At 42.7% G+C, this 24,893-nt stretch overlaps 1 protein-coding gene across 1 annotated transcript in view; it reads right to left on the bottom strand.

The window, feature by feature from the left end:
* The window catches only part of LOC146772835 (rho guanine nucleotide exchange factor 11-like), a 337,239-nt gene that overhangs the window by 58,526 nt on the left and 253,820 nt on the right, over positions 1–24,893 (bottom strand). Inside the window, 4 exon segments of the mRNA XM_085637036.1 lie at positions 8,126–8,385; positions 8,388–8,420; positions 11,695–11,790; positions 17,543–17,971. Of these exon segments, the coding sequence (XP_085493162.1) occupies positions 8,126–8,385; positions 8,388–8,420; positions 11,695–11,790; positions 17,543–17,971 (818 nt within the window).

Here is a 24,893-nt window from a genome sequence, read left to right as displayed (position 1 = left end):
TGCCATTCTTTTTCCAGAAAGCATTCCAATGCAATGTTTCTATAACCTCAGATACGATGAGCATACCTTGTAACGAACGAACATAATGAGTTCTGCTCAATACTTACTGGACAGTTTTGCTGCCAAAGATTTGAGCCTCCATAAGTGCATTGTCTATGCCACATCCACTGAGATAACTTACTGCACACCGCATTGCAACTTTTGTCATGTGGAAAACACCCGTCATTGGATAAAGATAATCAAATCCTACTTGATTGCTCACAAAAATGTCAGCTACAATACGGAAAACACATTCATCACAGAAAATTGGCAGTATAGGCTGGTCTTCAAGCTGAACAGGCACATTTTGAAATTATTTAGAGCTGTGTATACTGTTGCGTAGTTTGTGACTGGGGATGGTATTACTGGTAAAAACCCAGCCTTCTTCAGTGGGACGGTATTCTGGGAGATCAGAGCATGAATTCCAGCCTACGGAGGAATTGGCTTTTCTTCATCCTTCAATCTGCACTGAATAATTAATATGGTAAATTTAGTTGAATCAGATTTGTGGACCGCAGCATCAGGTAGAAGAAGATACATGTCCTCAGCCACTTTGAAACTTTGTGGTAGACTGGAATGTGATGATGGCTTGCACTGATGGCAAAATCAGTGCAAGCCATCATCACATCCCAGTCTACCACATAAGGAGCTCATTTTATAGTTAGACTGACACAAACTATTTCTGACATTGTACATTCTGACCTGAGAAATCTTAATTTCATTCTTATGGATTAATACAGTTTTATCAATGTTGACCATTATTTCTCTGATCTCACTGAGTGTGAACCCGTAGCCAGCACTCAAGAGTGGCTTTAAAACTTAATTTGCTTTTTCAAAGAGTGCAAACTTAACTGAAAGCTGGCTATTACGTTGCTGCTGGGAGCTCATTGTACATTCATATTTTCAAATGTATGCATGCATGCAGTTCCGGTGGGCATACAAATCCACTGCAAATACATTCACTTCGCTGTTTAGATCAGTTGTTCAGCTAAAAACTTAATCTTGGAAGAAACCAGCTGCAGATAAAAACATATTTTCCATTTGAGACTCACATACTCTGTACTTTGTTCTTTCACTAATCCCTTTGGTCCATGTTCCGACTAACCACAGATAACACATTGAAGGTCCTCTGCTTTTGTGATCAGTTATTGGAGGCGGACGAGTGGTAGCCATCAATCTTCTAAGTGGATGTGCATTGGGTTTGTTTGTCGTCGCTTTCTCGAAAAACTCAAATTTTTGTTGTGATGCACTGGTTTCTGCTATTTTTTGACAATTTATTTTCCAGGCTTTTTTTCATTGTATACGACTTGCAGCACCTGTTGTTATAATGATAAAATATGTGATCCTCTTCACCCATCAGTTTCAAACTTTTGCTTTGCAGTATTTCTGAAGCATCTCGAACTCGCTTCAGTCCAGCTGTAGTGGATGTTAGATTTTCTTTCGGATTAGTTTGGCATATGACACATTTTTCGTGTTGAAGGAGTCCTAAGATTTTGTAATTAGCAACAATGTTAGGAGGTAAAGATCCTCTGCTACTACCTGCTTCGCTCATGTTTACGGATTTGAATCAACAGAAAAACTGAAACAGAAACAATATTAAAATAATTACCAATATGGTGGCTAAAACACATCATTATAGAGCCAGCATTTTGGAAAATGGTGGAATGTTTGCTCTGAGGAGTTATTTTCCATCTCTATAAGCCTACTTGACCCCCTAAGCTTATGTTTTGACATCAAAATGAAGTATATAGGTCTCATAGTTTCTGAAACACATATGCCATTTTTAAAAAAGTTGTCCAGAAAAATTCAGACTTGATAAGCAATGTCTACCCAAGCTAAATTAGTTCCCTAATGATACAAAACACAAATAAAAAAATTAACATTTCCGGATAACAATTTTTAATGAAGGTATTTCAAGGGGCCTCATGTTCTGTTGATACCCTTTTGCCAGAAGCATCTATCCTTTTGCTTTCTTTGCATCTCCAGTGCCCTGTGCTGCAGCTCTTTTGCTGGTGGTTGTGACAACTCGGGAGTCTGCTGGGGTGTGGCCCCTGATGAATACAGGATCAGTTGGTGATGTTCTGTATTTCCTCTCAATGCGAGGTGTTAAGACCCTAGTTTTGACTGGGTCGTTGAAGATGTCTTTGGATACATCATTACATCCTATCAGGGGCAGGTATTGCACCGTGCTCTCAGTGCGCAAAAGTGTCTCAACCAAGAAATACATTTGCTCCTCACTGGTATACATTGGGAGCTTGTGGTACTCTGCTGCTCTCTGAATGACCGTGAGATATTAGGAGGTGTCATCTGGTGGTGATGGCTTTGTTGGTACTAGAGAGCCACGTCACAGTCATCCCATGGGTCTGAGGTGTGGTGGGTGTCTTTTGACCCCTGAAAATCTGTCTTGGATCGCCTCCTCTTCTTCTTATGGAGAGGGCTATTGTGTTTGTGGAGAGCCAGGTGAGCTAAAGGTCATTGAGCTTGTAGCCATGTGTACTAGTGCTTTTTGTGGTGGAGGCAGTGGCAGGCCCTCCTCTTGTGCCTGTCTTTTGCAAGTCTCTTTAAGTTTTTGCTGCATGAAGTGTTGCAGCCCTTCAAAAACTATGCTCAGTTCCTCAGTCAGCATACAAGATGGCATCTTTTGTTTCATTGGAGCCAGTGGAGTGTCCTCAGAAACTGTGTGTGTTTTTGTAACCCCAGATGTATGGCTTTTCTTCTGTGTCGAAGTGTGGACATGGTGTTTTTCTTTCCTTGGAGCGGAGGGCTGCTTGGATTCCAAGATGCTCGATCCTAAGCATTTCTTCAAATCTGATGTTTTACGTTGGGTAAAAATTTGTTGGCAGCTTTCGGTGCTGATGTGCCTGTCAGTGCTGACTTGTGTTTCAGTGCTGATGTGGTGCTGAAGTCGTTCCCATGATGTAGCCTTGTCGCCCGATAAAGAATGTTCTTGTCCTTTTTCGGCTCCGAGGGATGCTTGCGGTGTCAGCCCGTGCCTGTGGGCTGTGGTGCACCGTTGCATGGTGGTGGACGTGTGTGCAAGATCTTCTTAGCACATAGTGGGTCAACAGCACTCACGGTACTTGACGTTGTCTTGGTGCTTGGTCCCAGCACAGGAATTAGTGACAGGGATGTGGGTCCCTTGACCTATATTGGAGTTTGTCCATCACAGGAGTACGAAGCAGAGGTGATATAATGGGGGCTGGGTATGATGACCCCACCTCCTGTTATTACACCGGCCTGAATGTTTTCCTCAAATTTATGCAAGAACTCTGCCTCGGCTGCCAGCTCCTCTGCCATATGTGCCAGAAGACGATCCCTTTTGGCCTAAAGTGTCTTTTCGTTTTTAAACAATGTGCAGGCTTCGCACTTGTGTTCTCTGTGCTCTGAGGATAAGCACATATTACACGCTTTGTGAGTGTCGGAGTGTCCATACTTGGCCCTGCACCAAGGACACTGTTGGAAAAGGACTTTCTTTGTCTCCGTCACCTGTAGACGGGCAATCTCGACAAGTGTGTGTGTCGCTCACCGAGTACTCGCTTACCGGCGTCTCAAATCTGTTGGATGTTTTTCACTGGCTCTCTGATTAAGTTTTCCTATTCTGTAGGCCGCATAGGTGTCACGTGTTTCCCTCCGACCGCCAGTATTGTGATACCGTGGTCAGACAGAAACCTCTGATGTCAGGCAGAAAAACTCAGACAAACTGTCAAATGGCTTTACATTGTACATCATAATGAGGCCCTAAGTGTTTTTGTGTCACTTTCTTACTGACAGCATTTTTCTTTTATGAAAAGATGCCATCCTTTCGTCAAAAGTCAATGCTGTGGCTGAAAAACATAGAGAAAGTGCCTTGTGATGAATGACCTCCTTCCTGACGAGCATGGATTCTGAGTCAATATGTCCCTTTAAGCATTAAAGGCCAGATTTAAGATCAGGGTACACAGTAAACAGAAATGCCTTGGTCAGCCCTAAGAAAGTTCTAGAGGTGGCTTTATGAACGGCGTCCCTATCCTTTGAGGTATATAATGTGGAGGACAGGTATGGAGGCCATCTGCCTGCCATCGAGCTACTCAATATCAAAAAATGTCTGTCCACAATGACAGACTCAAGAGTATTCAAGAGCTTATTCGCCAAATCTTTTCACTGTTATATGCTATAAGACTCGCCATCATTACCTTGTCTTACACCAACTACACAATGTACACCACCTAATGCTGCAACACCTTCACATAACCTCAATCTCAGTCAGCAGTCACTGCTGTTCACTGAAACTACATCAATGTTAAAAATATTGAGTAAAAATATAGACAACAAAAATAGCGACTCCTATACTTAAACAGGTAAGTACAAAAATATTGACTGAAAAATATTGATGTAAAAAACTATAGATGTATGAAATATTGACTTTTATATAAATATAAAATATGATATATTACATATATGAAATATTAAATATAATTTTTACAAAATCAAATAAATGTAATATACATTTTAATAAAATATCACAAACGTAATAAAAAATAAACACACAAGCATTAATTTATGCATATATATATTTACTTTAAAACAATTGATAAACGATTATATTTATGTCAAAAGTTTAAAATATTATTCAAAATAAATATATATAAATGATTTAAAATATAAAAAACTAAAATCTATAATAAATTTAATCATTGAACTATTACAAAATACTTAAACCTAAATTTCACAATACTATCAGTGCAACAGTACCGAAAGTGTTGGAATAGTTAATTTTACCCCTTTACTATCCAACACTTTCCCTACTGTTGCGCTTTTTGGAGTGAGAATAGTAATTTTTGCCCCTCCGCTATCTAACACTTTCCCTACGGCTGCACTCACTAAAGTTGGAATAGTAAATTTTATTCCTCCTCTATCCAACACTTACCCTACTGTTGCACTCACTGGAGTGGGAATAGTTAATTTTACCCCTTTACTATCCCACTCCAGTGAGTGCAACAGTAGGGTAAGTGTTGGATAGCAGAGGAATAAAATTTACTATTCCAACTTTAGTGAGTGCAACAGTAGGGAAAGTGTTAGATAGCGGAGGGGCAAAAATTACTATTCTCACTCCAAAAAATGCAACAGTAAAGAAAGTGTTGGATAGCAACCCACTCCAATGACCGCAACAGTAGGGAAAGTTTTGGATAGTGGAGGGGTAAAAATTAATATTACCATTCCACTGAATGCAACAGTAGGATAAGTGTTGGATAGCAGAGGGGTAATTTATTTTATTCCCACGTCAATGAGTGTAACAGTAAAGAGTGTTGGATAGCAAAGGAGTTAAAATTACTATTCCCACTCCAATGACTGCAACAGTAGGGAAAGTTTTGGATAGTGGAGGGGTATAAATTACTATTCCAACTCCAGTGAGTGCAACAGTAGGGAAAGTGTTGAATAGCGGAGTGGTAAAATTAACTATTCCCACTGCAGTGAGCACTTCACTGAGCCACCATACTCCTTAAAGGGGTCACACAAGCCAAAGAGACCACACACCAAAAGATAGCCTACACTTAGGCCTTTTGTGAGGATCTCTCCTTTTGGGAACACTAACACCTCTCACGAGATGCTTATCATAGGTTTGCAAACATGAACATTGCACTATCAATACCACCAGCTAACACTGCATTTATTTTCAAAGCACTCCATCATCGGAATTCTTCTCATCAAATGATGCCTTTGGTATCAGGTCATCCTGAATTTCCTAGCGATTTTTTTACTTACATGAGGTTGTGTGAAATGTGCACGAGCATGTTCGGAGACAAATTATAAATCTCAAGTGCAGGACCCTCCCTTTTTCTAGCATTGCATTAGCTACAAAGAAGAGTCACACTACTGCTCCCGTCTCTAATGTTCTAGCAGATAAGGGTAGTAAGTGGTCAGATTCTGTGGGTCACAAACTATGCAGCACATCTTCCCAAAAATACCTTAACCTATTTGTGGCTTGATTAACGTCTGTGCCCAACATTAAATAGCAAGTGTGCAGAGCATGTGATCTACGGTAGCACATACTACAAACCATGAGATTCCCTCCATACACCCCTCCAAACAAAGTAATAAAGTAGTTTTGATCTCTGAACTATATGGATATGGATAAATGTACCGGTCACCCAAGCACATCGTGAAGCTCATATAGTTGATTTCAAATGTTGTTTTTTAAATTGGCTACTATGCAAATTAATGTCGAGAATTGGTATGTTCATGCAGAGTGTTTGTGCAAGACGTAATAAATAAACATTAAAAAAAAAATACTAAAGGATAATAATACCAAATGTGTTCTTATTAAGCTTATCATCAAACCAATTTCGGATGCATCAGGTTCTATGCCAGAGGCTTAACCCGCCACTCAAGAGCGGTAACTGTGATTCTCACCTATGCAATTTATGGCAAGGCATGGAGGCCGATATTACGTATATATTCTTTATTGACAACTCACAGCAACAACTTGAACAAACACATAGAACTTAGAATACAAATCTTTTAATATTCTGCTTCATATATAATCCCAAGTCAGGCAGCCATCTTCCTTCTTTGTTGCTGCTCACCACTATGATAAGTACACGCGATTTCATCTCGACAGTAATTGTCATGAGTATGTATGAGTAGGATGTAATTAGAGTCTGAACAAAACAGTTGAAGAAGTGTGTGTTCAGTGTGCGATGGGTTCACTTTAGGAGACATGAACAGGGATTTTTATTGAGGCATAGACGGTGTGTTTTAAAAAAAAGTGATTGAGTAAGGTTAAACGGGAACATACAACGGTTTTGGGAGTGTCTAAAATTACTGCCAAAGTTTTTTGACTAGAGGTGTTCAGGAGAAAGTTTACTACTGTCAGGGCAGAAGAAGTGGTTAGGCATTGTGTCTTTTGAATGGGCCAAACTTTGCTTGATCAAGGCGCATGGCGGTGCCTTCCATAGGGACAAACGCAACCTGGATCGCGAGGGGCACAGTGCATGGCACTGCCAAGTGCAAGCGTGCTTGGATGAATGCCAGTTGGACGCGAAGGATTTGAGTGTTTGAACAGCTTTGTAGTTGCGCTTTGATTAACCCAAAATTTATGAGAGGGAAAATATAAGAAATGGAGCAGCGCTTACCTGCAGGGTGCCTGATGGAGTAGAGTGCGCTTGCAGGCTGGACCGAATTTAGTTATAGGCAGCTGCCGTAGGAGCGTCAGAGGACGCGGGTTGCCATTTTGGATCACAGCAGTCTGGCATTTCATAAGGAGAGGCGGCCAGGCAGTTATATTTAGGGCTAGTTTAGGGGCTTTTTTTGTCAGATTCAGCTGGGTGTTGAGAGAAGCAGAAGAACTCTGGTAGTTGAAGTCCAGAGATATTTTGGTAGAGTGCTAAACTTTAAGTAGAAGGAGATATTTTGGATTCCTCAACAAATTTTAGACTGGTGAGATATATTCTGTCAGAATGGAAGGTAATGGTGCCTCAGAGAGGAGCACTGAGGATAAGGTCCAGAAATGTGTCAGGTAGTTTCAACCTTGGCAACACAATTAGGGAAGAAAATAGATGATTGTATGGAAAGGTTGGAAGGGAAATTTGGGAGCAGGAATGGGGACAAGCAGTTCTGGTCAGTTGGAGGCCACGGATAAGGCGGCTGGACGGAGGGGTGTTTGTAAAGCGACTCAGAAAAAGAAGTATATGCAAAAAGAGAAGGGCTTTGTTTTGTCAGTCTATGGGATTGTGATTTCATAATGGATTGTAATGATGCTATTTTAAAGGACTGACATGATTGAAGTCTTTTCCAAGGCTGTCCAAATACAATATAGTTTTTTCTTACTGTATGTTTTCATAAACCACAAACTTAATTGAAACCTTCTCATGCTCAGCATAAGAACAAATCTGAGTGTTCTCAAAAATCTAGCATAAGAACAAATCAGAGTGTTTATAAACATCTACCTCTAGAATTCTAAACATACTGCTGCAAAATGGCATACCAATTTTAAAATCATGAAAGTAAGCATGTTTTCGTGGGCTTTATGGCAATTTGGTTAATGGTGTCATAGATCACAGGCAATCAGTCATTTTACAATCCTATCTTGCAGATCAGTCACTCTCACCTTCAGCACGTTAAGCTTCAGTGTAAGCGGCTCCATCGTCTTGAAGATCATGTCCTTGTCATGAATTACAAAGCTCGAGGCTGGTGATTCTGCAGAAGGCGCAACCTCGGTGCTTCGGAATTGATGTCTGGCTTCACTGGAGTTGATGCGACTGATAGTCTGTGCACTCAAGGTGCTAGGACCAGCCTTACTTTCGGTCCTGTCGGTCTGACAAGTTTTCCCTACAGGTGCTATGCGGTCACCATCTGTAGAGGAATCAAGGGGTTAGCCGGAAGTGCTATACAAAAATAATTTCCTGCATTATGCAGAGAAAAATAAAATATCTGTGCATCAGTTACGTGGTATTCTCAAATACTGTCTATTAAAATCAGAATTTTACTATTCTGCACTCACACCACCAGATATAGTAGTACTTACTATGTAATATGATCTGTAACAATATCTTGCCTTACAGAGCAAATATTTCTCCAGACTATACCTACCTCGTAAACATCATTTTTAAGAATACCTTCATGATAAAACATCTTATATTAGCAACCAGAGAATTCTAGCAACATCCATAACAGCATAAACTCCCTCTCTATTGCATACTGCAGAACATTTTCCAAGCACTGATATTTCCTGATGACACTACCTGAACACAGCGCTAGAAGCCCTATCTGACCCTCAGTGGCTGCTATGAAAAACGATAGAGAAGAGTGGAGTACCTAATGGCTAGAGTGAGTTAAAATGACATTTCTTCAATCAGATGAGAGAGAAACTGGCTTGTAAAAAAAGTAATGATAACCCAGGAAATGAACTGCATCATAGAATCATTTTAGTGAGGTCCCCAGGTTGGACTGGAAAACAATGAGAAAAGGTGTGGCATAAAGTAACCACCGCACAGCAAGAAGTCCTTAACCATTTCCATGAGATGCACCACAATTTTATGAGAATTGGCCAAAGCACCCTGTGCAGGACTGATTTAAGAAAGCTTCCAGTCACATCAAGTTCCTATACCAATGGGTAGTTGGCAAATCCCATGAATCCTGACCTGGTCACAGCAAGAAATCAAAGGGCGGCAGGCCACAAAGGGACTAAGAAAGCTCCTCACTAATGTACAATATGTGCAGCCATGCTTTATGAACCACTGTAACCTCTCTCTTTAAAAAAAGTTGTACCAAAGCAATCTTTGCAAGCGAATCTATTACAACAAAAATAACACCAGCTATAAATGAATTCAATGACCAAACCATTAAATGTATCTCATTGAAACAATAAAAGCACTTTTCAAAAGCCTGGAGCACAGCCACAATATTCAAGGCCAGAATACGAATGCAACATGTCATCAAATTGCACCAAACATTATCTTAACAGCAAGGTATATTTGAGTGCATGATTGGAGAGGACTGGTCCAAAGTAGGTGAGAAGTTAAGGGCTGAAGTGTAGTCTGCACATGAATACACTGTTATTTGTAGCTAAAGGGCACTATTGATTTTTGACGGGGTTTCCTATCCACTTTTTCAAGATAGTAGAATAGCCTGTTATTTGACATCTTAATGAGTATTCAATAAATACATTTTTATTCGGTAAATAAAATCACCATAAAAGAATACAGACCAGAGATGATAAAATCTTATTCATTGGTAAAAAAAAACAGACAAAAAGATTACTCAGAAGAACACAAAACATATAAAACAGTTAATCCGGTCTCGTTTTCCTGGACACCCAGACAGCTTGTAAAAAAGAGAAAACAGTAAAGGTCACATGCTCCGTAGGGAGCTTCTGAAGGTACAAGGCAGGCCTGACATGTTTAAACTGCAGTGATTTCATTAAAGGGATTAATAAACGCTTCCTAGGCCAGCTGAAATAGGAGCACAACATTATAAAATGGAGCATGTCCAGCGAAGACACATTGTCATAAGGGAGCCCTTACCTCAGGCCATACCCACCCACATGGAGACGCCAAAAAATGGTACAGTTGATTAAACATGAACCTCCCCAATAAAAACCTACCATGCTGTGAGCGAACCAAGCCCGAGTATGCTCCATCCCTTGTGCAGTTTTTAAAAAAGAATGTGGCCCCTAACCAATGGCTTCTGAAGTTCTAAGCCTTTTCTCTCTGATCGGGAGCATTCCAGAAATAATCTTTTAACATTCCCCAAATCGTGGGCAGAGAGAGAAATCCGATTCATAAAGGTATCGGGCCTGCCTAGAGAAAAAAAGGATGGCTTAACATAGGCAATCCAAGGTATACTAGTTGCCCGGTCTAGGGACAGACAGTCCTTGAGGATCAACCGGCTTAGCTTCAGCTCCACCCTGCTCCAGATCATAATTCAACACAGAAGCAGGCTTAAGGAGATCAGGTCGAGACATAATCGAGCCCCAGCGCTGCATGCACTTAATGAGTATTCAAATGATCTACATAGGGGCAGATTCTGATCCGGGTCGGAAGGGCACCGAACGCGATCCGGCCGGAAAAACTACGAGCCATACGCGTGTTTTCCGGCCGACTCGTACAGCTGTACGAGCGAGCAAGTACGATGCGAGCTACATGAAATTCACCAACCGAGTCGTTTCCGGGTCCGAACCGCTCCGTACATCTCGGTCGTAAGCTAACCGTGGCGTGCAATGGATGCGATTCACGACGGAGCCAGTACAATGCACGCGTCGGACAGGCTGTGCGAGCCGGAGTGTCCGGCTCGCAAATCATCTGGTGGTTGCCTTTGGGGGTCTGTGTCGGACCCCCTGTCACCTGCAGCCCTACGACTCGGACACAGGGGGAGACCCATGGGTCTCCCCAACACAGACATGTACGGTGCGGATGGCACCGATGCGTACCCACTGTAGGGGGCGCACTTGTCCGCAACGTACCCATTCAGTCAATGGGAGCCCATGTACGCGTCGTACGCCCGGCCCCCATTGACTTCTATGGGAGTCCGACTGAACCCAGTCCGGCAGCATATGGCCGCATCGTACTCGCTCGGTCGGACTGCAGGACTCCGGCTCGGTCGGAGTGCTTTCCGACCCGGATCGGAATCGGCCCCATAGTAGGAAATCTTTTAGTGATACCGAAGACAATAGTGACGGTGCTTGCCAAGTAAGATAGTGAGGAAATAAATATCCCAAAAGTGTAAACTCAAAAGAAATATTCCAGAAGATCTTTTATACACCATCACTCTCCTTCATCCTGAAGCCCTATGGTACGTGTTTTTACTGTAGAAGTAACACACAAATATTAAGCGAAGAAAAAGAAATTCTTCCTGAAGGATACACACAACGTTTGTGTCAATACCTCCAAGCAAGAACAAGTCATTATTTAATGCTGTGGGATCCACTGATGGAAATCGGCTAGTTGCATAATGTGAAGTGACATTGAGTCTATGTGTATTAGGTGAGTCACACTGCTAATGTTCATATGGATACAGTAATCATAATAGGCTTCTTCCACTGTGTTTACATTCAGTTTCATTCACTAAACTAAACCAAAAACAGGATAAGGTAGTTCTAGCTCTGACCTTCGTTTTGTTCGAACAGACTACCTTGCATCATTTCCAACTCTCATGACCAGAAAATGAGAATGTGATTACCAGCTAAGTTAGCTCCGCCTCCCACATTCTTCAGTTTGTTTTCTGATTGGTGGCTGGCTGGCAATGGTATGATGGTATTATTGCCCACCATCTCAGCTGTGCAGAAAACACCACAAAGGAAAAGGGAAGGGGGTTTGTGGGTGTGCAGAGACGGACGGACAATATGAAAAAAGTGAGAGGAAAAAAGACAAACAGAAAAAAAGATTAAGAAAGGAATCAGACCAAAACATCAATGAAATTGTAGTCACCTAAAAGTTGGTTAGTAGCCAATTTCCAATGATTTGCCAAGATTGAAAGTGTTTACAGAATTAAAAAAAAAACACCCAAAGCCCAAAATACCATATTTGTGAAGTTAAATAGGATTGCCTGAAGCCCTATTACATCACAGCACCATGGAATTCAATATAATTCGAACTTTTTCCTCTAATAAAAAAAGAGGTGCACACAATACAGAAGATGGTTAAATTATAACTTAAAAGCTTCACCAATAGGAAGATATTTGTGATGGTATTTCATGCGGCCAAATAATGAAAGGGGCGCCACTTCCATCAACAACCAATGAGACACTAGGTCATTTGTCTGAATAACTTACAATGCTTGTCTGCCATCTTCAACATCACACCAAGGAATTTGCCTTTCATATTCCTTACTCCCGACTGTGCAGGTCTTGCTGTGGGCATCAGCTGGTGGGTCATGTGTGTCTCAGAAAGTCAGTAAGGCATTTACATTTGAATATTTTATTTTTCATGAGCGGTGGTCATGTACTTCACTCCTGTCGTGCTGTGCTTGGGTGGATGGATACATGGAGCAATGGCTGTGCTGTGTATTCCTGCACTGCTGCCGCCTGACCTTTACCCATCCTATGTGTATGAGGAGACATGGGCTGCCAGTGCAAGTAATGATCCCATTCACTGTATAGAGGGGAGTGTTTACCGCTGCATCTGTGCTCTACAATCTGTATTTGTGAGGAAAGTTTCGCTAATGTAATTTGCTGCAACCATCTGGTGCATTAAAGGATAAGGGCACTGCTGCTACCTGTTGTTGGAGTACACTACTGCTGCCTGTGCTGTACCTGTTATGTGAGTCTATGTGTGTGTGTAACTTAAGCTGCTCCTGCCTGTGCTGTATCGAGCATGTTTAAACCCAGTAAAACATCACTTCCCTTCCTCGACCTTCGTCAGTACCCGAAGGAGTGAGGAATTTGCTCAGAACACTACAGAAAACAGAGGACATGCAATTCCCTCTTGTGCTGTGACAGCTTCCATCCAAGTGCCATTAGGAACAATTTTCAAGTGGGACAAATCGTAAGGATCAGGAGCAACTGCACTGACGTAGCAAAGTTTAAGGAACATGGGGAGACGCTGAGCACTAATTTGTCCCAGAGATCGTACCCTGAAGAACTCATTCACAAAGTGGCCAAAATGGTCAGAAACAACAATAGAGGGGCCCTCCTAGAGACACATCCTAAATGCCCCATGGACAGGCTTGTTTGTGTCAGTGCCTACAGTCGCTTCGCCAGTACCATCAAAAGGGCCACAACTAAGAACGGATCTATCCTTAATACAGAAGACAAATTGTATCAGCAAAGTGTCCATAATCACACTGTCCAGATGTGCTCCCTGACCTGAAACTACTTTACTTTTCTGCCCTGTCATCACCGATTCCAGTGAATTGAAGCATACAGATTTTCACTCTGTCTATATTACACACACAGTTCTTCACTAAGTTGTTCCTGCATATCTGTCCAAGGATTATAAATGTTGTACTTGTCACTCTCATTACTGAAAAACCTCCTCCAAGTCCCTCATCAACGTTACAAAGACAAATGCGCACACAGGCAAACTGATGAATCATCTGCACCAGTCCATCAGAAGACCTGGGTGTCTACAGCATAAGCATCCAGTCAACTGTCCCACCGCAGGTTTATTTGGTGACAGCCATGAATCCTGGAGGAATTACTGTGTTCAAGAAATATATTTAATATATCATGCAGTACCAGCATGAACAAGTTTGCAATCTTACCTAGAAGGTAAACTATTGGGTCAGTAAAACATTTGGAGAACTTTCCTTTTTCCAGTAAAGTAGAGTCTAAATCACAAAACAAGAACTATTTTTAAACATGCTTATATCTCTGTACAGTGTGCAGCTGCTCCAGACAGGTCTCTGGATGAGAGGGGATCAATCAATAATTACAACTCTAATCCATTTTAGAACATTGGAATGTTGAGCGCTCCATAGAAAACAATGGCATGCTCTGGGCTTCTAATTAGGGATGGGCGGAATTTGCGAAAGCGACTTTCGCAAATTATCGCGAAAATGTTAAAAATCTCCGCAAACAAGCGGAAATATCGCGAAGATGCGGAAGTTTTTTTCCGGCATGTTCGCGAGATTTTCTGCATGGTTGCGGGTCGCCAACTTACCCATGTGGTTGCTTGCGGGCGCGGCCATCTTGTTTTCAGTTGTCTCGCGGTGCATGATCGCGAGAAAAAAGACGTGATCGTGCGACGCATGACGTCACTGCGGACGCGAACTGTCGCGAGACAGCGCAAATGGCTAAAACAATACAACATCTCATGGAGAACGCGACCGGATCGGGAAAACTTGTCGGCGAACGCGGGGATTCAGGTAAGGCGATCGCGCGCGCGCGAGAATGTATTATTTTACAGCACGAGCAAGAACCAAATTATCGCAAAGCTGCGGAATGCGGAAATTTTGACATTTCCGCGCTCTCCGCGGAACGCGAAAATGCCAATTTATCGCAAATTCCGCGAACGGAACGGAAATTTTGCCCAGGCCTACTTCTAATGACAGGTAGAAGCTCAGAGCATCAACATTCCAATGTTTGTTCACAGCCACAGCTGTGAACAAAGGCCTTTCAGAGCCCAAGGGGATTTCAACCTCCTTGGGCGTCAGTGAGGCCTTTGTTTTACAAACTGGAACATGTGCTGTAGGGGCAGAATTTTCTAATAGCCGTAGCGGGGTCTACCGGTCATTAAAGGGCCGCTCCCTTGTTAAAACCCGACACTGAAGCAGGCCTTTAATGGCTGGTAGAGCCTACTACGGTGGGCTCTAAGGCTATAATAAAAGGAATCGATAACCCTAGGAGTTAACATGACTCCTCCACCCTCTGCAGAGTAAGCCCTTCAGAACGGCTGCCAGCCAAAGTAAGCCTGTTTGAATAAACATCAAGCAGCAAACTCTAGGCACAAAATTAATCAAAATGTGACTGTTATTATTCTAGCTCACTATCTGATCAGATGAGTTAGCATGTGAAAACCTCCCAGCCCCATCTTCAGTGTGCCGCAGTCATCTCAGCCTGCAGTTGATCAAAGAAACAGCTTTGATTGTGTGATTATACGATACCAGTATAAGGGCGCCTTAAATAGAATGTTCTATCTCCCAAAATCAACTACCAAGCACATGAATCTGCAACATTTAAGAGCAAAAACCAGTTTGGAAGGAAAACGTATCGACCATTACTATCTTTGATCCAGAAGCATAGGAGTCATCACTGGGAATAAGCCCATAAAACAGACAATTAAAAATATTGCAATAAAACACATTAAAATCAGCATTCATAATTAAAATGCAAATAAGTATAGCATCAATTGATTAATTGGAATTCATTTAGCACACTTATAATAATGTAAAAACATCAGAGTAGAACATGCAGATGTAAGTTATATTTAAAACCAATGAGCAAACCGATACATAGAGGCAAATTATGTCTTCCAGTTCATAATAACAGAGCATCCAGTTGGCCAAAGATTTAAAAGGAGGAAGAGCGTCCTGTCATACTAGTAAGCATGGTTCATGAGAAGAGCAGTTTCGAATGTAGACATGCATCAATAGCACAGGGGTTCAAGTCCAAGCTGGATTATATAATGGGTAGCTACTCAGGCTTAATGCCCTAGTAGCCCAATGTGTATCATCTCCATGAAGCATGCTAAATAATTAAAGCTGGAGGCCCAGCGATTTTCTTATGTGTCTAATTGCTAAAAGATAACTTCCCAGGCTTAGTGCCCTAGGAATACTGATGTCAGTTCTTAGAATGCGATAGGCAACACTAAAATCTATTGTGTCCAAAGTAGTAAATATTGACCTAATCCAGGACCTTCTAGATTTTACATAAAGTGAATAGAAAAAACAATACATGTTCAACATCCTCAATGCAATCAGTGCAGCTCATGCAGTTCTGCGATTTAGAGTCACCTAAGTCCCATTTATGCGTAAATGCATTCACCTGTAAGGTGCCATGTCTTGATTTCATTAACAAGGTATGGGCTAGCTGTGAAACAAAGGCGTCCATATAAGAATCTAAAGAGGGGACATGTTTAAATTCCAGGAACCAATCAGTCAGCCCAATTGACTTCACATTACGGTGATATGACTCAGTCACATAGGTCCAATATTTCTCCTTAACAATTGACTTGGAGTTAGGTTTACATAGTAAAGGGTCCGACCAGTACATGCCCAAGCAACTTCACATTGCTGAACCGGGAGGAAGTAATGCAATTCCTCATGCTAACAATCTCCTCAAGTGCAGACCTATAGGTAGTCAGTTCAGAGGAGGACCACAATCACACTCAGAAAAATACTGGTGTTATTTTTGCTATGTCCCCGATTTGTCTAAGTCGTATCTCAAAACATAGGGGAAGTGTGGGTGTACTGCTGGGTAAAGCAAATAAGGGTTTTATAAGACCGTGTTCTTTGGTGGTCAGCCCCTTAATGTCCTTTATCCCCCACAGTTCAGCTCGATATAGAGCTACTGACTGTGCCTTGGCCCTGTAAATGTCTACGACTTAGGACACTGGTTTTGGTGCAGTGGCTTTGTAACATTTAGTAATACAGGTTGATCCATGAGTCAATGAAAGCTCAGATTTCAATAATTGGGTTTCCAAGTAGTAGATTTGTGAAACCTCACCCCTAGATAGTCAAATTGATTAACCTGCTGGAGCTTAGCTCCGCACATATAAAGAAAAAAGCCTACTATGGGATTTGTGCGGGTTTAGAGACAGGATCTTGGATTTGGAAGCATTAACTTCCATGCCTCTCGATTCTCAGTACTCTGATAAACTATTCAGTTCTGCAGCCCCACGGGCATTCAAAAGAGCAGGACAGTATCATCCACAGATATAAACTGTGGGTGTTGGCCAACCCCCTATCCAGGGGTAGGGACAGATGAATATTGACAAGTGGTCCACCAGGTCATTAATATAAAGGGAGAATAGTGTTGGGGTGAGAACACACTCCGTATGCACTCCATGTGCGGTGGGCATGCATTCAGTGAGCTCCCCATTGGTCCCCCATCTCACCTGTGCATAGGTCCCCTCATGTAGTCTCTTAAGGATATTCAGTAAGCAAGGATCAATGCCCAATCTGGATAGGGCGAGACACAAACTACATCTCGGGACCAGGTCAAACGCAGCCCTTAGATCGACAAAAGTGATGTAAAGATGGTCTTTAGAAAGGTCCAGATATTTCCATCCTATTAGATTCAAGCGAAAGGCCTGGTCAATGGGGCTCACCTTTGGGCGAAACCCTGCTTGGAAGGGAGAAAGAATCATACTCTCATCCAACCAGTCTTGCAGCGTAGATCGGATTTGATAGCAGAAAACCTTTTCCAGGTTATCAGTCAGACTGATGGATCTGTAGTTACTCAGGGAGGTTCTGTCTCCCTTCTTATAGATGGAGATTATTTTTGCAGCTAACCATGAAGGGGGGATGCTAACGCCCTCCGGGATTTTATTCAAGAAGGCATTAATATAGGGGCCACGGACTGTGGATCATTGTTGCTTAAAAAATTAGAAATCCGGTATCAAGAACACCAAGCCTAATTTTATGTTACCTTCGCTCACAACTTTTATGCTGCCTCGTCCATGTGAACACTGCTCCTCCAAGAGGCCCTGTGCTTCCAGTGGTTGAGACTCCAGATGCTGGTTGATACTCCCTTGTTGCTGGCACTGCTGCCTTCCCAAACTGGTCATGTTCATGTCTCTGAAGCTAAGGCAATCTGTAGTATCTATTGGAGCCATGTAGCTCCCAGAGCTGCTCTCTGAATGTCCCTGGGTGAAAGCTCCAGCCGAGTGACACCCATCTCCAATCTCCAACCGTGTAGCCTGATGGACTGTCACAGTGTCACATGGGTGCCCCTTCCCTCCAACCACAGAGGGTGTGGGGGTCAGGTCATCCTCAGGTGCGAGTTTCAAATCCCTCTCAAAGTCACTATCACTGTGTGGTGGAAGGTTCCGCAGCATCAAATGCTGTGGGAGCATAACTGTAAGAAAAATGGACCATGTAAGTTTTTCTATAACTTTCAAACACAGGTTATAGATGTTAGTCCATTTTACACCAATGCTACTTATAAATACTTGAGAAAAATGAGGTTTAGGTCATATAATTGTCAGACAGGATCAAGTGAACATGAAGTAGTAAAAACACCAATGACACAGGATAGATACACAGTTTCTGATAGCATAACACTCTCACTGGAGATTGCAAAGAATAAACAATTTTTTGGAACCTCTTTTGGGAAGTTTATTTAAATATCTATATCATGTAATCCATCAGCGAGGCTTGCACAATTAGAGAAAGAAAGACTGGGAGTCTCAGGGTTAGTGGTGTTTGCCATGAACAAGGCTCGAGCAACTCAAGACTGACTTACCCTTGAGGTGCTTTGAAGAACTGAATGTTTATTCAGTGTTATAGTTTTTTCACTATACTTTTAAGACACAAGTGGTGTGGGTAACTGATACGCTCATCCCACCAATATGATTTTGCTTTGTAAAATTTTGTTTAAAAATTGTCAAACTGATTGACGTTTTTACATCGGGAACTACTTTAATAAAGAAAGACTTTCTTCTAAGCTATTAGTTCATAGGGTACTGCTGCTCCAAAGTGTTTTATATCAATTATAGAATATGTGGAACATGTGTAAATTCAGTCAAAGTGAGTGAGAACTAATGCACAAAGTGACAGCTTCTAGCTTTCACAGGCACTGAGAAACAAAGGTAGGTTATTTAGGATGGGAGAAGGACTCCACACAGTCCAATAGGCTGATAGAATCTACGTTAATGCACCGTAGTTAAAAAAAAAAAAAAAAAAAAGAAGAAAAAAGTAAGTTGAAATTACTAATTTAGTTATGTCTGGCAAGTACTTCCATGAGGACATCATTGAAGGCAAAATACTAGCTGTACTATCATTAAAACACTCTTCTGTCTCTATGCAGTGTTACATATTTTCATAATTTAGCTATTTTATTTTGTTTTATATTAAAGGGATTGGGATGTCTGATTGAGTGAAATGGAATGGAGCACTACACAATATTTTTAACAAACGCAGAATAGTCTTCCTGTTTTCATTGCACGGTGCTTCACATCGAGCTCTGTAAGTAAAGATTTAGAAGCACTTGCACATTGCAGAGGTCAGCTGCCCAAGACAATCGCATGGTCGGAAATATTCAAGGAGCTCCTTGAGAAAGACAGAAAATGACAAAATGAAGAAGCCCTGAGGCAACATTCTCCATGGGCTCCACCAGATCACAAGCAAGGAAAATGTATTTAAAAAAATCAAAATGCTGATGCTCCCCACACTGTCTATAATGATAGGCAATCAGTTTTGCAAACTAATCGATTCAAGGTATTTTATTATTTCCATTTTTACATGAGTCAATTGTAATCTCTCTCTTTTTCATATGTATGCCCCACTGACCCTTTTAAGACTCACACCTGATGTGAAATTACCACATTATTTTGGTTTGCCCATAAATGTAATGTGTTCTTATAAGATTCTGTTTCATGTGTTTCCTATCAACATGCTGACACTCCTAGATGTGTATTCTGCACTATATAGATATAACACTAAGCCCATCACAAAATTGTATAATAGTCTCCTGATTTAAAAAAAACATGTTTTACAAGATTGTAACCATATTAAACATGATATAATGCTCTGAAGACATAAGCTTTGGACAAGGAAAAAAGACCTCCAATTGTATATTCAACAGAGGTTTGGGTCTTCTATGACCTTCTTAAGTGAAGACACATTTTTTCTCAAATCCCAAAGACCCATTTTCCCTTGCAAGTCAACGAAGTCTATGATATTTCTTAACTCTGCACTCTATGGAAGTTACCATTTTTTATCATAGTGAAATCTGAACAATACTTTATATAAGTGATATAGTAAACATGTTTTCTGAAATGATGCCATTTAAACAAGTTACTTACCTCTAGTAACGCTCTTTCTGGTAGACACTCTGTAACCGCAAATTCCTCAGCTTTTGAATACTCCCTCATGTGCCAGATTGGATCTGGAAAATCATCAGCAATAAACATGCGTGCTGGCGGGTGCCGCAAGCATCTCCACGGTGTCGTCCTTCCAAACCAGATGTGACATGTGCATGCATACATACATGCCACCAAAGCGTGCTGGCATCAGTTATTTTTTTGATGCATCAGTGCCCACAGACATGGAGTCAATCAGATTGGTTTTGACCAGTGGGCAGATTCCTAAATTTGGATCTTTTTACATAAAGAGCCCAGTTCATGGAACAGGTAAGGTGGGAGGGTCATTGAGGAATCTGAAATTAGATCGCGTCTCTACCAGAAAAAGCATTACCAGAGGTAAGGTACTTCTTATGCGAATAGAGACTTTTAACTAGAGATACCTCAACTTTTGAATAAATACCTAAGCAATTCTTCTTAAGTGTTGAGTTCGACAACTGACCAAGCTAAAAAAGAAAAGTAAGGACCGAGCGGTCAAAGTGCCCTTACTGGCAGGCCTGATTGCATAGGCAATATGTTTTGTGAACATATTCTGTGACACTCAAATAGCAACCTGACAAATATTGAATACTGGCACCTTGTGACAACATGCCGAGTTCGATCTAGCATGAGATGGTCAGTTTCTGCAGAGCCTTGCCTTTCTTCGCTCCAGTGAACCTGGTAAACTGCTGATAATTCACACACAGTTTTTTGGTGTGATCACCGTAGAAGCGTAGTACCCTTTTTGGATCTAACCAGTGATGGCTCTCCTCCTCATTATAGGAGTGAGGTGAAGCAAAGAAACCCAGAAGAGTAATATTCTTAGCAACATGAAAGGGAGTCAACTACCTTCAGAAGGAAGGAGGCTCAACTCCGCAAAGCCAGCTTCTTTGCAATGAATGTGTTGAAGGACAGGTTAGCAGAAAGAGCCTGCAACTCGCGGATCCGTAGCCCCGATGATATAGCGACATGAAAGGCTGTCTTGATGTTATGGAGACTAATTGGACAACTGCATTAGAGCTCAAAAGGAGCACATATGAGGAATGTGAGGACCCAACTTAAATTCCATTGGGCACAAAAAACACAAAAGGGGGAAACATGTTGTGACCATTTAAGGAAATTCATTACAATGAGATATTTAAATAATGATGGCTGGTCCGGCACCTGTAAGAAGGCTGAAAGAGCCAACAGGTCCCCTTTATCAGTGCGCAAAGCAAGGCCTTGACTTTGGAAATGGACAGCACAAACAACAGAGCTTTGGACGGTTAGTCATGGATTTGGTCTATCTGTTTAGTAGCGCACAAGACCACAAACATATCCCAACGCCAGGGGCATACAGCTTTAGATGAGGGATGCCTGGGTACCAAGATGACTTTCACGACTTCAGCATGAAGGTTCAAAGAACTCAACTGCCACTGCTCAATTTCAAAACATGGAGGTGTAGATTGCAAAATTTTGGGGAGAGAACCCTGCTCTGCGGCTACAACAGGAGATCCTCTTGAAGAGGCCGCCTGATAGAGGGGCAAATGATCAAGCCCAGGAACTTGGGGTACCATTCTTTTTATTCCTAATTAGGAGACCCTAGGATGACTCAGGTCCAGTCTATCCTGACCTTCTTCAGAACTCAGGGCAGGAGAGGTATCGGCAGTGGCCCGAGCTCCACCCTACATGGAGTTTGTCTCTCGGCAAAAAACTCCAACATGCAAAAGTGCTGACATGCATTATCTACAGTGATGAAAACATCGAGCCTGATCTCTCCCCACTTGCAGAAAAGAATAACGGGGCAGCTCCGGATGTAACGGCCAATCATGATCCGCAAGGCTTGATGTCTCATTTAATTTGCTCTGATTTTCAAGGAAACTGCCAAGTGGTGTGTCACCAGAAAAATCCCTTGGTGAACTAGCCATGTCTAGCAATGCAAAGCCTTCTTTCACAGGTCCCTTGACCCCACATAGCCCTGCTTGTTGTAGTACCACATGGCAGTGGTTTGGTCTGTAAGCATAGGCAATGGCTTCCTTTTGATGGAGGGCAGGAAGGCTTTCAACAGCAAGAGCGTGGCTTTCAGCTCCAGAAAGTTGATATGGAACTGGTCCTCCGCTGGAGAGCAGATGCCTCTAATCTCCACCTCTTCGAGTTGGCCTCCCCAACACAGAAGTGATGCACCAGTCAACACTGTGAGATCTGGGTAGGGAAAGTAGAGAGGTCTCTTGCCAACACAATTAAGGTCCCACTGCCATCACTCACAATCTTTTGCTTTCTCCTCCAAAATCTAGACAAAGTCAGATAGGTCCCCCTGGTTCTGGGCCTACAGGGACTTCGGATCTCTCATACCCCATTTGGTGTGCTTGACCAGCAAGATGAAGGAGGTTATCAGTCCCAGCAGGCTCAGAGTCATCCTCGCTGTGATACAGGACCGAGGTTAAACATTGAGATTATAGCCCAAATGTCCTGGAGTCTCCTCAACGAAGCTGGGCATAAGAGCTTCATCGAAGGAGTAAGGTGTGACTCAGGCACACCTAAGTTGTCAGGAGATACGCCGTAGTCTGGAGGAGGTTGATGTCTGCCTGGGGCAAACCCCCTTTCAAGAACCAGTCGTCGAGGTAGAGGAAGACCTTGAAGGAAGTAGTGGTAATAACAACCACAACTGACTGGTGTCACCAGTACCCTCTTTAAGGCTCCTTTGACCAAAAGCCCCTGCACTTCCTGCTGCAATATCGCCGTCATGCCCATGAGACTGGCCTGAATGTCCCCTGAAAAGGCGGTCAACCGCATCCAGGCTTGCCTGCGATTGGCCACACCGGTGCTAATAGCCCTACCAAAGGAATCAGTAGTATCCAGTTTCCAGCGGATAGTGCACATGGCTGCATCACAACCATCTTGCATTGTCTGTGAATCAAAGTCCCAGCCTGCTTGCTGGACCATGGACGTCATATGGTCCATGGAATCCCAGAGAGTGTAAGAGCAGCAGCCTAACATGCAGCTGGCTTTCACTGAGCAAAGGGCCAAACTTATAGAGGAAAAATATGCTTACCATAGGCCGCTATCCTTTTCAATTCCGTGTCATGGGGAGTAGTGGTAAATGAGTCTAGGTTAACTCTAGTGGCTGAAGACTGCACCACAGTGCTCTCACGAGTATGGTATTGTGTGAGGAAAGGTGGATGGCCTTGAGCTGGGTGATGGTGTATGTCGATATGGAGATGCACAGGTGGACCTGAACAGAGTTTGGCTCAAGTACCTAGTAAGGGATCAGTGATAGCCTCATTTAATGGGCTCCGAACTTGACTGTCCAGTTAGCAGCACATCTCACAAAACATTAGCTTTTAACTTCCTGAAAGTGAAGTTGAAGATCAAGAACCATCTGCTTCCCTACGCAGAACCATAGCAAAGGAGGCACTTTCTTACTTGGCAGACCCGGGGACGGGGGAGAACTAGTGCAGTGCCGGAGGAAGTATCCAGACCACTGCCATCTGGGATATCATCATACAAGTTATACTCTGGGTAAAGCATTGTACTCTCATCCCCAGCATCATAGCCCCAATTTATCGGAGTCAATGCCAAATGACTCATGAAGGACAGGAGGCCTTCCAGCAGGTAGAGGCACTGTGTTGGAATAAGAAGATAGGTAAAGCGGTTGAGGCCTCGGCCGAGGTAGGAACAGTGCCGTCTCGGGGTTAGTCAGCACTATGGGTTGGCCGTCGTAGTCTGGGGTTGTCTTCCTGCATAGGCTGTGGTGTCATGGAGGGAACTGGTACTAAAGGCAAGCCAGAGCCCTGAGCAGATACAAAGGGCATAACTGAGAGAGTGGGATAATCCGTCCGCGGAATCCTGGTTGGGAACCCTCTTGGCTCCTTAGGGCCCACAGGTTAATCACAGTGACCCATTATTGTGCCAAAAAAAGCACCATGGCTTTCTGAAGTCTTTGGTTTGCTGGAGCGTTGCCAATGTCACAAGAAATTCCAGTTACCTAAGAGCAAGGATCAGAAACTACTCTGAAATAGAGTGAATTCGGGACAGCAACAAGGAGGCACAATGACGCCCTCATGCCTTCTCTAGAAATGAAGTGGGGCTGGAGCCGACCAAGTTCTGCTTGGATTTCTTGCGCTTCTTCTTGGTTTTGCCCAAGGATCTCAATCATGAAGTTGACCTGTCACAGGAGTGACCTTGGGAGCGGGACCAGTCGCTGCCTGTGACATCAACTTATCCCAGCACATGGTCTTGAGGTGCTTTGTCACGAAATGTTTCACTTCTCAGTCTTGAATGATCTTGGAATGCATCAAGGCAGTCACTGAAGGTCTTGGAATTGTGGTCTGACCCCAGGCACCACAGGCAAACCACATATGGGTCAGTCACAGACACTTGTTTGGAACATTCCCACAGGGTTTGAAGCCTGTAGATTTGGCAGGTAACTCATACGCTACCATACTGGTTTTAAAGGAAAAATCTTTGAGGAAGTGTCTCAATGAGATGATGTCATATGGCCATTAGGCTCATTGTCGACATTGCTAAGTTAGCATGAGCTCTGCTGCCATGATGCGGCTTTTGCGCACGTTACTACATAACTTTATTTTGCAAGACTCTGTGTGTGCCTTTCACATGAGAACCGTCTGCTTTCTGCGTTCTCTGCTTGTTCCTGGAGTTTAGTCTGCACACAGTGTGCAAGGTCGATAAACAATGCCCCTTGTTATTCTGTTCTGGTCTGTCCTTAGCACCTAGACAAAACACGCTTACACAGCTGCTATTGCTGGGAACTCGTGCTTTGATATTATGGGGATGCATGTTGTTCTAACAGACACTTGGAGATGGACATTTCCAGGGAGAAGAGCTATGCTGTTCATATGATGTAGAAACACCATCTAGGCACTAAGGTATCGGGTCTGCTGACAAAGCCCAGAGATCTTCTTTTATATAATAAAACTTCTAGCCAAGGGGAGGGTGGTT

Source organism: Triturus cristatus, chromosome 12, assembly GCF_964204655.1.
Source record: "Triturus cristatus chromosome 12, aTriCri1.1, whole genome shotgun sequence".
NCBI classification, from domain to species: domain Eukaryota; kingdom Metazoa; phylum Chordata; class Amphibia; order Caudata; family Salamandridae; genus Triturus; species Triturus cristatus.
Note: the sequence above shows the minus strand (reverse complement) of the source record. Positions and strands in the feature narration are given on the sequence as shown.